At 54.0% G+C, this 12,783-nt stretch overlaps 1 protein-coding gene across 1 annotated transcript; it reads left to right on the top strand.

Moving 5' to 3' along the window:
• The first annotated feature begins 2,528 nt into the window (after positions 1 to 2,528).
• On the top strand, positions 2,529 to 8,332 carry LOC149810123 (DEAD-box ATP-dependent RNA helicase 21-like). Its single transcript, XM_089994417.1, has 5 exons — positions 2,529 to 3,285; positions 4,097 to 4,217; positions 4,941 to 5,641; positions 6,083 to 6,609; positions 7,889 to 8,332. Exons 1-5 carry the CDS (start codon positions 2,529 to 2,531, stop codon positions 8,330 to 8,332), a joined length of 2,550 nt encoding a protein of 849 aa, XP_089850543.1.
• The last annotated feature ends 4,451 nt before the right edge of the window (positions 8,333 to 12,783 follow it).

Raw genomic sequence — 12,783 nt, 5'->3', positions numbered from 1 at the left:
TCTTTTGAAATCACAAAGTACGCTTGTCGGGCGCTCCGTAGATGCACCCCCGTGGTCGTTTTGGGCCCCCCCCCCACCCTGCTGCCATCGCCGTGATGCAGCTTGCCCTCCCTGCACTCGCTCGACAGGTGCAACCGCCTTCGATGGTCGTGGTACAAGAAGCGATGCATCGTCGCGTGCGAGGTCTTTGGGGCGGCAGCGCTTAACACGCTTCGCGGCGTGTTGCCATCTGCGGTCCATATACATGGTCCACACGCGCGGCTAGACGTGCTATATACACAGCGAGGAGGCGCCGTCGCTGCTGATGTGGTCGGTGAGTTGACAACGCTAGAGGGGGAAAGGTCGACGCGAGGTGACGCGAACGAGCTGAAACCCCTGCGGCTGGGCCGCTCAGGGTTGGGAACGGCAGCCGTGTTCATCGGTAGTGGCGCAGCTTGTTGTGTGGCAGCTGCCGACGGGACGGCGGATATGCGCTTGCTGTATGCCATGTACTTGACCTGCACGACGTCGGAGGGGTTGGCAACGATGATCCCGATGCCGGTTGTGACAACTGCGCACGCCACTTTGGTGGGAAGGCTGGCGTTTTCATCACTCGTGAAGTGGTCGTACAGCCCCAGCCGCATCCCCGCGTAGAGGGTCTGTTTGTGCATTCCCGCCTCGAGGCCCTGCAAACATCCAGGAAATGTCTTGGAAGTGTGGGCGTGTGCGAAGGCACGATGTGAGTTGAACAACAACCATGCGAGCGGCAAAGTGTAATCCATTGCGCAGACATGCACACTGCATCCATTGCAAGCACCATCACTCATGGCGCAAACTTATGGGCAGCAGTTCAGGCGCACATTCATGGCATCCTCAGAATGGCCATTTAGAGCCTGTGAGGGCATGAACGCACTGCAGGAGAGACTACAGTACGGCTCACACCTTGAAAAGACCTCTCCAACTCTCTTGTCGGGCAATGGTGCGCATTGTGCTCGCAAGAGTAGTGTACAGCTGAGTCGGCGCAGATGCACGAGCTTTCTGGAGCTGCAAGCGAACCTGCAGAAAGTGCGGCAATCGGAAGGAGTTTATAGCTGTCAGTGCTGCATTGCTGCACAGTCAAAGCTCGTAAAAGCTAGATCAAACCCACCCCGACACAAGCGCATGTGAACTCTGTGCTGCTACCAGCCATCAAGCCTGACTTTGGCAGAAAGCGTGTTTCCTTTTCTGGAATGCACGCTAGAGTCTCTGGTTGGGGACATGTGTCTTTACATCCATCATTAACGTATGGCAACTGTTGCGTGAGGCTTGACCATAGCAAATTTGTAGATTTGAGCCAGGCAGGGCACCTTGCCACTAGTCACCTGTCAAGGACAGCACGGGACGATGCTATAAATGGATTTGACAGTGGCAGGCACCCGGAATGAGCTGACGCGAACGAATGTGATGGTCCTGCAATCATGCAACCTGTTTAAACCCTGGCGAAAGGGCTCATGCATCGATATCAGTGAAAGAAGTGGAACTTGTCGGCGATGCATTGATTGCATATACTCCCAACTTTCATACGTGATCATCAATGCTACATATCGCCAACGATCAGTTGATCGCTTCTTTGTTGGGAGCACAGTTGCCGATGGAGTGTCCATTCGGGACAGATTGGGCTTACCTTCGCCACTTCAACAGGCAGAGTGATGGCTTCAGCGATGCAAGCAGCTGCCACCGCGTTCGTGTACATTCTCCATGCGGGGGGTGTTTCTCATGATCGTGTTCAATGTCGACCAGGGTTTCACTGTTCATGGCGACGCACGCGAACCGGCGACAGGGAATGCAGCGTGGAGTCACTCGAATTTACATCTGTTGCGTGCAGACCCACGTCAGAAGCTAAGGCTGCATCAAACTCCTCTGCATTCGCTGCTTGATACACTGCTATCGTCAAAGACCTTGCTGCAACTTGCAGATGATTACTTGCATTGACTAGCACCTCATACTGATGCCCGTGCTTCCTGCGCGTCTTTTAGATACTTGTGGCCAGCATGGTTTTCCCGAAGGACAATATACGTTAAGCTCCTCATTTAGCCTATTTCTCCATGACATGCGCGATTTTGACCTTTTATACAATTTTCTTAAGTTGATGTGGTGCAGAATGTGGCATTAGTACGCTCTCGTCGGAGCGATCAAGCCTTCGACCTCATTGGTATTCTGTGCGCGCCAAAACTGCGCGCCAAAGGGTCCAGGACTTCAAAGGTCCTTGGCAAGGAGTTCTTGGAGTTTTAAGCCTGTCCAGGATGGTAGCCTTTCGAGAGCGCTCCTTTGATTTTTCCAACAAATATGCACACATTGCACATTGCATGTTTGCATTCTGGCACCTACGTTGCGCAGGGGTTGCATGTATCATATCTCGCATATCTTCCTGAACGCACAGTAATCAGCCATCCGACGTATGATCACAACCTCAGCAATCAGTTGCATCTAGGTCTGTCCCTGTGTCACCTGGCTGGTTTGCCGCGCTTGGTGATCTCAACCTTCACCCGTGCTCAGCCTCTTTGGTGGCCATGGCGTCTGACAACAAGGAAGACATAGCTGACGGCGAGGGTGGACAAAGTAAAATTAAAGTTGGTGTCAAGCGTCAGCGCGACTCAGAGGAGGGAGTGATCCATGAGGACGAAGACGAGGAGGGCCTCATCAAGGACTCGCCTGGCAGAGGAGGGTCAGATGAGGGAGCTGCTAGGGATGAGGATGCTCAAGTGCATGACAACTTGGAAAAAGACTCGCGTAAAAGTAGCAAGCGAAGCAAAGACTCGAAGCACAAACACAAAGACAAGGACCGAGAGCATAAGAAGAGGAAGCATTCGCACAAGCAGCACAAGGATAAGGACAGGGAGCACAAGGACAGGAGCCACAGGCGCTCAAAGGACCTTCAGGACACCGACAAAGGAACGACATCAAAGCCTGACATTGACAAGGAGACAGATGGGGCAAGGGGTGAGCAGCGAGGGTCAGACAGATCTCGAGAAGAACGAGCCACTTCAAGAGAGAAGGACAGAGATAGCACAGTCGGAGGCGTGGAGGCAGGGGATCGAGCTGTAGATAGGCGGTACACTGAGCGTGAGCACCAGCGCGAACAGGACCGTCACAGAGCCTCAGATCGACAAAGGGAAAGTGATCGCAACAGGGACAATGCAAGAGATGCGGACCGAGAGCGCAACCGTGACAGGGACAGCGCACGTGAGCGTGACCGGGACCATAATCGCGACCGAGACCGGCAACGGGAGAGGGATCGTCATCGAGAGGCAGATCGAGGCGGGAAAGGTGCCGACCCTGGTCGACATGACGAGCGGCCCGCTCACGGTGACAAGGACGGAGATAGGCGGCAGGAGGGGCGTTCCGGGCGGCTTGCAGTGCAGCAGAGTGCGGTACCGAAAGGACATGGTAGCCACGAGCTGCCACCTCTTCCAAGTGTGCAATCTTCGGCGGCTGAGGAGGAGCTCCGTTCACAGCAGCGTAACGATGATGCTGGGGCCCATGCTACAAAGGCCGTCAAGAAGGAGCCTCTCTCATTAGAAGACCTGCTAAAAAAGCGCAAAGAGGCAGATGATGAGGCTGCTCGCCCCAAATTCATGACCAAGAAGCAGCGTGAGGAGCTTGCTCTGAAAAAGTGCGTCAGCTGAAGACCTGTCTCTGTACAAACCGTTGAATTTTGCACCTTCTCATTGCTTTTGGAGATGCCAGCTGACATGCATCTCCTTGTGCGTGTTACCTCAGGTGCTGGCTCCGCTTGTCCAGTGTCAGGGAATACCCACAAGAAGCAGCGTTTGTCAAAGCTAGGCTGTCATCACAATGTGCAGGTGTTGTGCCAAGGAAACAATTGCGTGTGGGGCCATGATATATATACGCTTCTGGAGTATGCCAACTGATCTCCTTCGTTGCATCTGACTTACGCTGCACTGTTGGCAGTTCGATGGAGGTGCAGCCCAGTGTTGGTGTGGCATCTCACATAGGGTTTGTTCGTATAGGTTACATGAGCAGGCGAACAACGCGCGACAGTCGCAAGCAACGCTACGGGCCCAGGCTCAGGAGGCGGCTGACAAAGCAGCTGAGGAGAGGAGGGCACAGGAGCAAGAGGAGCGACTGACCCGCATCTCTGGCCGCGAGAGGGAGCAGCAGCTGGAGCTCATTCGCCAACAGTACCTAGGCAAAGAAAAGCAGAAACGCCGAGTTGCCAAAGCATCTGAAAAGTTCAGGCACGGCTCTCACCTTGATGATTATGATGTGTTTCTGACAACACTGCCTTGTGTGCGGGATGTTCCTACTGCTGCAGACTCCCGTGTCATCCCTGCTGCATCTTTGTCGACCTTCTCCGTCATCGCCGAGCTGACGTCTCAAGAAGCTGGTACAAGTCAAGCTGTTGATGTACACCAGCATGTGGTGTGGGACGAGCGTGGGCGGTTCTACTGCATAGCATGTGCATTTCATGCCACCAATTCATATGGAAGGGATCGCCGAAGGTGACTGAAAGCTAGATGAGCGTCCGAGCGCGAGTTGGAGCACGATTGTATGCAGATCGTGGAATTTACTAGGGTACATCATAGCCTGTGATGTCGAAGTATCCGTGATTGATGTGCTTCACTTGCTCGATCTCTGGATTGCCCTTAATTGCGTCCTTGAAGAGTTAGTGCACTGCTCAAGCGTCTGTGTATTTGATCTGATACGGCAGCTTAGAACCGCCCAATTTGCGGAGGCTGCTTCCTCGCAGGGGTCTCTACTCCAGTCTTGTGCTTGCATCGTGTACCGGAGCATCATGTTAAAACTCCAGACGTTGGCTAGTACATTCGAGTATCCCACTGGTTGCATTGCAGAGTTTTCCGCTCATTTTGTGTCCTCTTCATGGTCTTGGCTGTTTGAGCTGCTAAATCATGTCCTCGAGAACCGGAAAGCGAGCGTCTGCTGAAAGTAAGGGGATGCAGGTTCAATTTTGATTGGGACGCAAAGGACGACACGTCAAAAGACCTCAACCCGCTGTATGACAAGCTCCACGAAGGCGGCGTGCTGTTCGGGCGCGGCATGATGGCGGGAATCGACCGCCGGGAGCAGCTCAAGGAGGCCGCAAAGAAGGAGCAGTCAACCCTGGAGCTCCTGCGACGCTCGCGGGGTGACCGGATGACTGTCGAGGAGATGCGTGCAGACGCACAGCGCGCAAGCCGCGCGGAAAAATATGACGAAGACAACGTCAAGGTGCAGAAGCACTGGTCCGAGAAGCCGCGCGAGGCGATGACGGAGCGAGACTGGCGCATCTTCCGCGAGGATCACCGCATCAGCTACAAGGGGCAGGGCAAAAACGCGCCCAACGCGTACCGCAACTGGGATGAAATGCCGCTGCCGGACGAGCTGCGGCGGGCGATCAACAAGCTCGGCTACGAAAAGCCGTCGCCGATTCAGATGGCGAGCATTCCGTTCGGCCTGCGCAACCGCGACGTCATCGGTCTCGCAGAAACGGGTTCCGGCAAGACTGCTGCGTTTGTGCTCCCAATGCTTGTGTACATCATGGGTCAGCCGCCGCTGACCGAGGCCAACTGCATTGATGGGCCGTACTCTGTGGTGCTCGCTCCCACCCGAGAACTTGCGCAGCAGATCGACGAGGAAACCACCGTTCTCGCAGAGTACACCGGTATGCTCTTGCCTTTCAATCTCTGCACTGTATGCAGTGGCACGTGGTTTGTCTGCATGTATGTCTCCTGTGTTATGCAGCCAAATGATTATGCTGTTGATTTATGCAGCCCACTGCACACATTCTCTCTGCCGCAGTGCATGCCGATGAGTTTGTCTCTTTCCTGCCTCGTTATTGATATCTAGACAATGCCCTCAGGACCATCAGCTCTTTTCCCACACTCAGAAGCAGACTCGTTTCAACTTCGCTGTTAAAGTTTGTTAAAGTTGTCACTAGTTCATACGACACGCCAAATCAAATAGCTGTGGCCACTTTGTTTACCATCTTCTTTCCTGACACGACTTGACATGTCAAACGACATTGCCAACGGCGCTGCACGAGGTCAGGTTGATCACCCTTGCTCCGTAGAGTGCCGGCGTGAAGAGGCTGGAAATGCTGCAGGGTTCACGAGCGTGTGTGTTGTGGGAGGGGCCTCGTACGAAGAGCAGGCATCCAAGTTGCGAAGAGGCGCCGAAATCGTTGTGGCCACGCCAGGCCGCCTCGTTGATTGCCTCAACCGCCGCTACGCAGTGCTGAACCAGTGCAACTACATCGTGCTCGACGAAGCGGACCGGATGATTGACATGGGCTTTGAGCCCCAGGTCATGCAGGTGCTGGATGCGATGCCCTCCACCAACTTGAAGCCAGAGGACGAGGAGGTCCTTCTCGAGTCTGACCGCATCTACCGTACCACGTACATGTTCTCTGCCACGATGCCTCAACAGGTGGAGCGGATCGCTCGGCGGTACCTGAGGCGCCCAGTCACCGTGACCGTGGGCTCTGCTGGCCGCGCTACTGACAACGTGACTCAGCGCGTCTTGTGGATGACCGAGAAGGACAAGCCCTGGCGGATTGTCCAGGAGCTGGACTCGTTCCAGGCGGGCGTCAAGGATGAGCTGATCAAGGTCATCATCTTCGTGAACAACCGGGTCCGTGCCCCCTCGCTTCTCGCCCTCGTGCCTTTCTCCATGTTCTTTTGTGTTCCACAAGCCATGACAATCCCGAGTAGTTCTTGGAGTTGCCAACGTCCATGTGGATGCGGTAGTGTTGTAAAAGGGATACATCATCATTACATCGCACAGAGAACGAGCAAGAGCTACGGTTTAGGCCGAAAACAACCACATCAACACATTCGAAACAATACAGCTCATTGAACGTCGGCGGTCGGGACAGGCAAGCCTGTCATGAACGCGCGGCCGCGGGATACATCATCATCATTATCATCATGATTTGCAAGGTTGCCGAGCTGACTCACAGTTGCCGACATCTCGGTTGTGCACCCCAGCGCACCCTCCCACGTGCAAGCCGCACAAGTGGAAGGTGGCGCAGCAGCTGCACGGGAGTGGACAAGCGGACAAAGTATCAATCCGCTGACCCCAATGGCTACGCCATGAGACGTTCAGCCGCATGGGCAAGCCGGCGATGGAGCTGCTCAATACCCTGGCGATAACAGCGAGTGCTGGGGGTGATGTTATCAAGGATGGGTTTGTCACCAATGCGCTACGGGAACTCAGCATCGGCTTATGTAGGGGCAATGCTATCATGTACCGTCGTTCTCTTCAAGTTATAGCTCGTGCCAGCGGCCGCGCGTTTATGACAGGCTTGCTTGTTCCGACCGCTGACGTTCAACGAGTTGTATCACTTCGAATATGCTGTCGTTGTTTCTGTTGTCTATTTCCTGCCATGATCTATGTGATGCAATGATGCAAGGTTGCATGGAGCGGGAACTGACCACGTGGGCCTGTTGGCAGTAGCCATGAGTGGGAACAGTATGGTTTGGTGCCATCCCTAGTTGGCAGCCCACGTGATCAGCTCTCGCTCCATGCATCCTATCATCATGCCTACATTGCTACGATGGAAATCAACTGCCCGTAGGTTGACGATTTGCAAGACTTCAAATCATGTGAGAAACGTACCATAGCTTGGCAGCTAGGCTGTGCAATGCCTGCACATGGATGAGTTGAGCCTCTGCGCTAGATGCTGCAATCTGCTTCCGGCGTTGGTTTAGATGGCCATGGTGTTTGCTTGTTCCGGGTTGTTATCTATCCTGCAGGCGTGCCGGTCTTGGCTCATGGTCAACAACTGCTCTTGCATTGGCAATCGGCACACGGGTTTCTGAAAACTCCTTCGAGCACGTTTGCACGTGCGTACTAGGTGACTTGATGACAAATTGGCTAGCTGACTAAATGACAATTTCTCGACATGCAGGTGCATAGTGAGGAGGTCTACAACGCCTTGGCAGCCACCAACAAGTACAGGTGCGCGTTGCTCCACGGAGGCAAGACGCAAGAGCAGCGTGAGTCCAGCATCAAGGGATTCCGCGAGAAGGAGTACGACATCATGATTGCCACGGATGTTGCGGGCCGTGGAATTGATGTTCGAGACGTTGGGCTCGTCGTCAACTACGACATGCCTCACACAATCGAGAACTACACGCACCGCATCGGCCGGACAGGCAGAGCCGGGCGCAAGGGCGTGGCACTCACATTCCTGACCACCAGCAACACCGAGGTCTTCTTTGATCTCAAAACACTGCTCGAGGAGTCCAAGGCGGCTGTGCCTGCTGAGCTGGCACGGCATGAAGCTGCGAAGATCAAGCCTGGTGGTTTTGAGGGCACATCGAGGAAGGATACTATTCTGTACGCGAAGTAACGCCCGTGCTCTGTGGTTGTAGCTGGCTCTCTCCAGTTGTGTAATGCCACTCGGTGCGCCACGTATCGGGACCATGGGAGATGGGCTGTCGCTTGTCCTGCATTGGTGTTTCTGCATGACAAAGTAGCCGGCCTCAGGTCTGCTACCGTAGTAAATTAGGCCGATGGACGAAACTTCTGGAACGTCACCATTTTCATTTCTTATTCGTCCAACTTTGTTGGACTATTTCCGAAACGTCACAATGTGACATTCCTTATTTCCTCTATTTTCTTGGACGGTCGCCGCAGGCGAAAACTTTTTTTGGTATTGAGGCCCAACAACGTGTGGTTACCAGCAGGCATTCACAGCAGCACCACGAACCAATCTTGGGACACAAGCAGCAAGGTACATTGCACACAACGCAAAAGCGTCTTCAGCAACCATTCACAATCCTCGTGATGTACATGCAACAAGGTACCCACCGATGCAATTGCAATGCCGGGCAATGCAATATAGGTAAAAGTAATGTCACATGCACACGGGGCCGCTCAGCTGTCAGCCCCACTTGCCCGGTGGCAACAGGGTCAGGTACTGGCACGGGCTGTGCAGCCTTCCTCTGCGCAGCTGCCAATTTGGCGTGGGCAATACGAACAGTGGTATTCAATTCTCTCTCAGCCCTTTCGACGGCTGTCAGCTCGCTGACCTTCTTGAAAGAAAGGGTACTCTGCCTGACGCCAACCCCAGATGGGTCGGGTGGAACGCGAGATTCACCATGATGACAGAAAACAAGTGCGAGTGTAGTCTATACGCCTGTAGGTGTACCTCATGCGGGGTACCCCAATAGGCACCGTTGTTATCTAGGAATACGTCAGGGTACAGTCGCTGAGGCTCAGGGTTCTGGCAGGTTACGGGCTGGCCGTAGGCCTTTGGAAAATTTTCCAGCGTCACAGGGCGAATTCCTTTTTTGTCGACTGGTTGGACGAAAATTTTTATTTGTCACGTGTCACGGCATTAAACCCCATAGAAAAATGGACTATTTTTCTCCAGTGTCACGCGTCACCGTCCATCGGCCTAATTTACTACTGGTACAGCTCGAGCTTTGATGATTCTGCTTCTTTGTGTAATGAAATTTACTACTGGTACAGCTCGAGCTTTGATGATTCTGCTTCTCTCTGTAATGAAATTTACTACGGTAGGCCCTCCATATTCTTGTTGTTTGAAAGGATTGCTATCCGAGAGAAATCCGAACATTTGAACCATGAAACATGTGTCATGGTTCGGACACATCCGAACCATGAGTCAGGCCATGGGGACTTCCTGCAAATTGTGTGATAGCAAGTGACAGGGTGCGTCCGAGAGTTCGTACATCGAAGGCACACATGTAGATGGAGCACATCACTTGGGCCTGCATGCAGACTTTCGGTTGCGTGCAGTGTGCGTATGTGGGCGAGCTCTGCACTGTTCTGTTGTGTCACAACATCTAATTCCTTGCTGAACCCTGGAGAGGGTAATTCGTTCCTGCTACACCTGGTCACGCACGCGTGTACCGTCAACTGAATGTCGACGTTTCGTGGTATTGTGCGTGATTTGCATGAGACGGACCCTGCTTACCCACATTGCTTGTTACATTCTTGTGTGTGGAAGGGTCGCTGATATTGGCCGAAAAAGCTGGGGCCAAAGATTTAGCCCATACACGTTGCCAGCGGTCAACAGAAGTGATAACATGCATTGCAAACCATTCACCATCCTGCCAATCTAGTCTGCCAAGTTGGGCACTTCCAATTTCAAATTGTAATAATAAAACATTCAGTAGCATTCGGCCGCTTGGATTTGATGTTGGTGTCGCTCTCCAAGACTGTGTGTGGCTCAGCCCATAATTTTTTGGTTTGGAACATCACAAAACTGGCATGGATCGCATCCAAAGTGGCAAGGTTGCACTCGTCTTACAGCGAGGAGCTCAAATCCGCTAAGTTTTTCCACGTTTACACACAGACAGTCCACGCAATCCAGGTTGGTATAGCTAGTTATGAATGACTCAGCACGCGAAGGGTACTTTCAAGACAAAATTGAGCAGACAGAAAGATGAACCCTCGCTCTTCATTGATCTGTATCTCGGATGAGAGGTATGGCACCAGATCTCAAGGTATGGGCGCCATCGAGCATGTACTAGTCCCACGGGATGAGTTCGCGCACACATACGCAAGCTGATTACATGAACGACGAAAGCACAATCATTCTGAGCATGACATGTCTTCCTGAGCTGCAATCGAGCGCGTGGCCATATCATTGTCTATAACCTTCTACAAGCTGAATATCCCACTGATGACGTTGGGTCTCGTCTGAGACCGAGTCTGCTCTAACTAGCACGTGGATGACGCTGCTCGTCGTCATCGCTGGTCTCGCCATGCGCCATAGCCAGGATAGTGGGGTGGGCGGCTGGGCTCCACCTGCCGACTGACAAAGCCAATCCCAGGAGCCTCCTCCCCTGACAGCAAAGGTGCCAGTCGACTTTCGTGGCCGTTGAATGGATCGACCTCTGTGCTCTGGGTGCTCTGGGTGCTCTCAGCTCTGTGCTCTGTGTCCCGCTCGCTTTTCCCCAGGTAGCGAGCCTGTGCATCTCTGCGGTGCCGCGGTGCCACAGATTCCGACTGCGTTCGGAAATCCCGACGCGCAGGAGCCCTGCCAGGCCTGCCGTCTCCCGCATCGCGCCAGCGGCGGTCCTGCTGCCGCGCGGCACCTGGGGGGCTGGGGCTCCGACGCCATGAATGGCGAGCGTCTCGGCGGAGTTGAGGGGAGGGCAGCTCTTCATGGCTTGCGTGGCCGTCGCCTCGTGCGTGCTCCCTTTCAGACCTGACATGCCCCGCACTCACCCGGTGGCCGTCTCGCTGTCGAGAGGCACGGTGGGAGCATCGATGCGCCGAATGGCGACTTTCATCACGGGGTGGGGGGCGCGGCAGCTCTTCACTCGTCGCGTAATGACGCGGCCGCGAGTGGACCGGCGAGTGATCGTCGGCAGGGCTGCCGAACCGCGGACGCTTGCTGGGGCGCTCATCACAGGGGGTGGGCAAGGGGGCGTGACCTGCAGATCCATACCCTATGTTACAGTTTGGACACGACAATACATTCCTCATCTATGCAGGCGAGCGATAAGTATCAGCCCTCAAAACGGAAGCAAGAGCTCCATGTTTCAGATCAGTTATAGAGGTTCCAAGAGCTTGATCGGGCACTTTTTTCAGGACAAACCAATCATGGCATAGACAAGCGCACCAAGCGACGAGCTATCGGCCATTTCAAGGTTGCTGTGTCGAGTATCGTGCATCGAAGAAGATACTTCTGGCTATGCACGAACCCGGCGCAGCAGTGCTATCTGTGCGCTTTCCCCCATGCAGCTATGTTGACATCTGTAGGGGTTACCTCATTAGGTCACTCGGTGCCTTCCTCAAATGTAGACATCGGACCATGCATGTGCCTGAGGAAGATCACTTATAGGTCAGCATGTACAGCTGCATGTAGGAACTTGCATATGTTCTCTCGATATATATCGTGAGAATAACGTTGGATATATTTCTGCAGTTACGTACTAGAGAACGTGCTAGGATGTGCCTGGAACGTTTGTGTTTGTCTTGCGCTATACATCAGAGTATTACGCCATGCCTCGCAGGCATAACGCCATGATGCCTGAGGCCTTGTGCCATGTATGCTTGTCCATATATAAGCTCTGCGCTTTTCTTGAGTGAGTACGGCTTAGTTTTCTACCGATCTGTCAACAGAGATAAAGTGTCGTTCGTGTGTGACGTGTAAATTCAACAAGCTAACAATGGAGGAAACAACACCGACGGAGTGGAAAAGCCAAGCATACATCCTCCAAGTGCAGGCACTTGTAATGTCTGCGCGTGACCAAAGACCTGGACAAACAAAGGAGTACAAGGCATCTGGTGGGGGGTACCACATGCAGGGTTTGCAGGCCGGCAGCAACACTTTCTTGGAGCATACCTTGTGATGACACATGGAGCTGATGGCGCATCCCTTCTCGTTGCCCGCTGAATGCATGAGAGGGGCCCGGGGCTGCAGCGGGCTCGTCGTCACCGCTATCACAGAGATCGACGAGCCCGTTGCCGGGCCCTGCCCTCGCGGAGCAGGGCCCAGCGGCCTGCCGGGCCACATTCTCCTGATGTGCAGTGTGCCCGGGCTCCGCTGTCTGCTCAAAGGGGTGGGGTGGGGTGGGCGGCTCCAAGATGCTGCGCCGCCCTGTATCTGGCGCAGCCCTCCACTGCCCGTCTTCGTCGATTTCGACGTCGTTGACGTCGTCCCGGTTCCCGAGCTGAGCGAGAACTCGCTCCACGTAGATATCTCCTTGCAGATGTCCCATGTGCGAGTTTGTCATGCTGCACAGACACCTCCCCGTGAGGACCGGACTCGCGATGGTCAGCTCAACCAGCTTCCAAACGATTGAATCACGCAGCACATAAGCA

Source organism: Nuphar pumila, unplaced genomic scaffold (genome assembly GCF_984573655.1).
Source record: "Nuphar pumila unplaced genomic scaffold, dmNupPumi1.hap1.1 HAP1_SCAFFOLD_508, whole genome shotgun sequence".
NCBI lineage: Eukaryota > Viridiplantae > Streptophyta > Magnoliopsida > Nymphaeales > Nymphaeaceae > Nuphar > Nuphar pumila.
The sequence above is the reverse complement of the archived record's forward strand: the minus strand, read 5'-3'. Positions and strand labels throughout refer to the sequence as shown.

What these genes read in the sequence shown, in the direction of transcription:
- LOC149810123 (XM_089994417.1), top strand. Translation starts at nt 2,529, where the DNA reads ATGGCGTCTGACAACAAGGAAGACATAGCTGACGGCGAGGGTGGACAA. An exon ending in CGTTCTCGCAGAGTACACCG is followed by an intron (nt 5,642 to 6,082) that starts GTATGCTCTTGC and finishes GAAATGCTGCAG; the next exon opens with GGTTCACGAGCGTGTGTGTT. An exon ending in TCATCTTCGTGAACAACCGG is followed by an intron (nt 6,610 to 7,888) that starts GTCCGTGCCCCC and finishes CTCGACATGCAG; the next exon opens with GTGCATAGTGAGGAGGTCTA.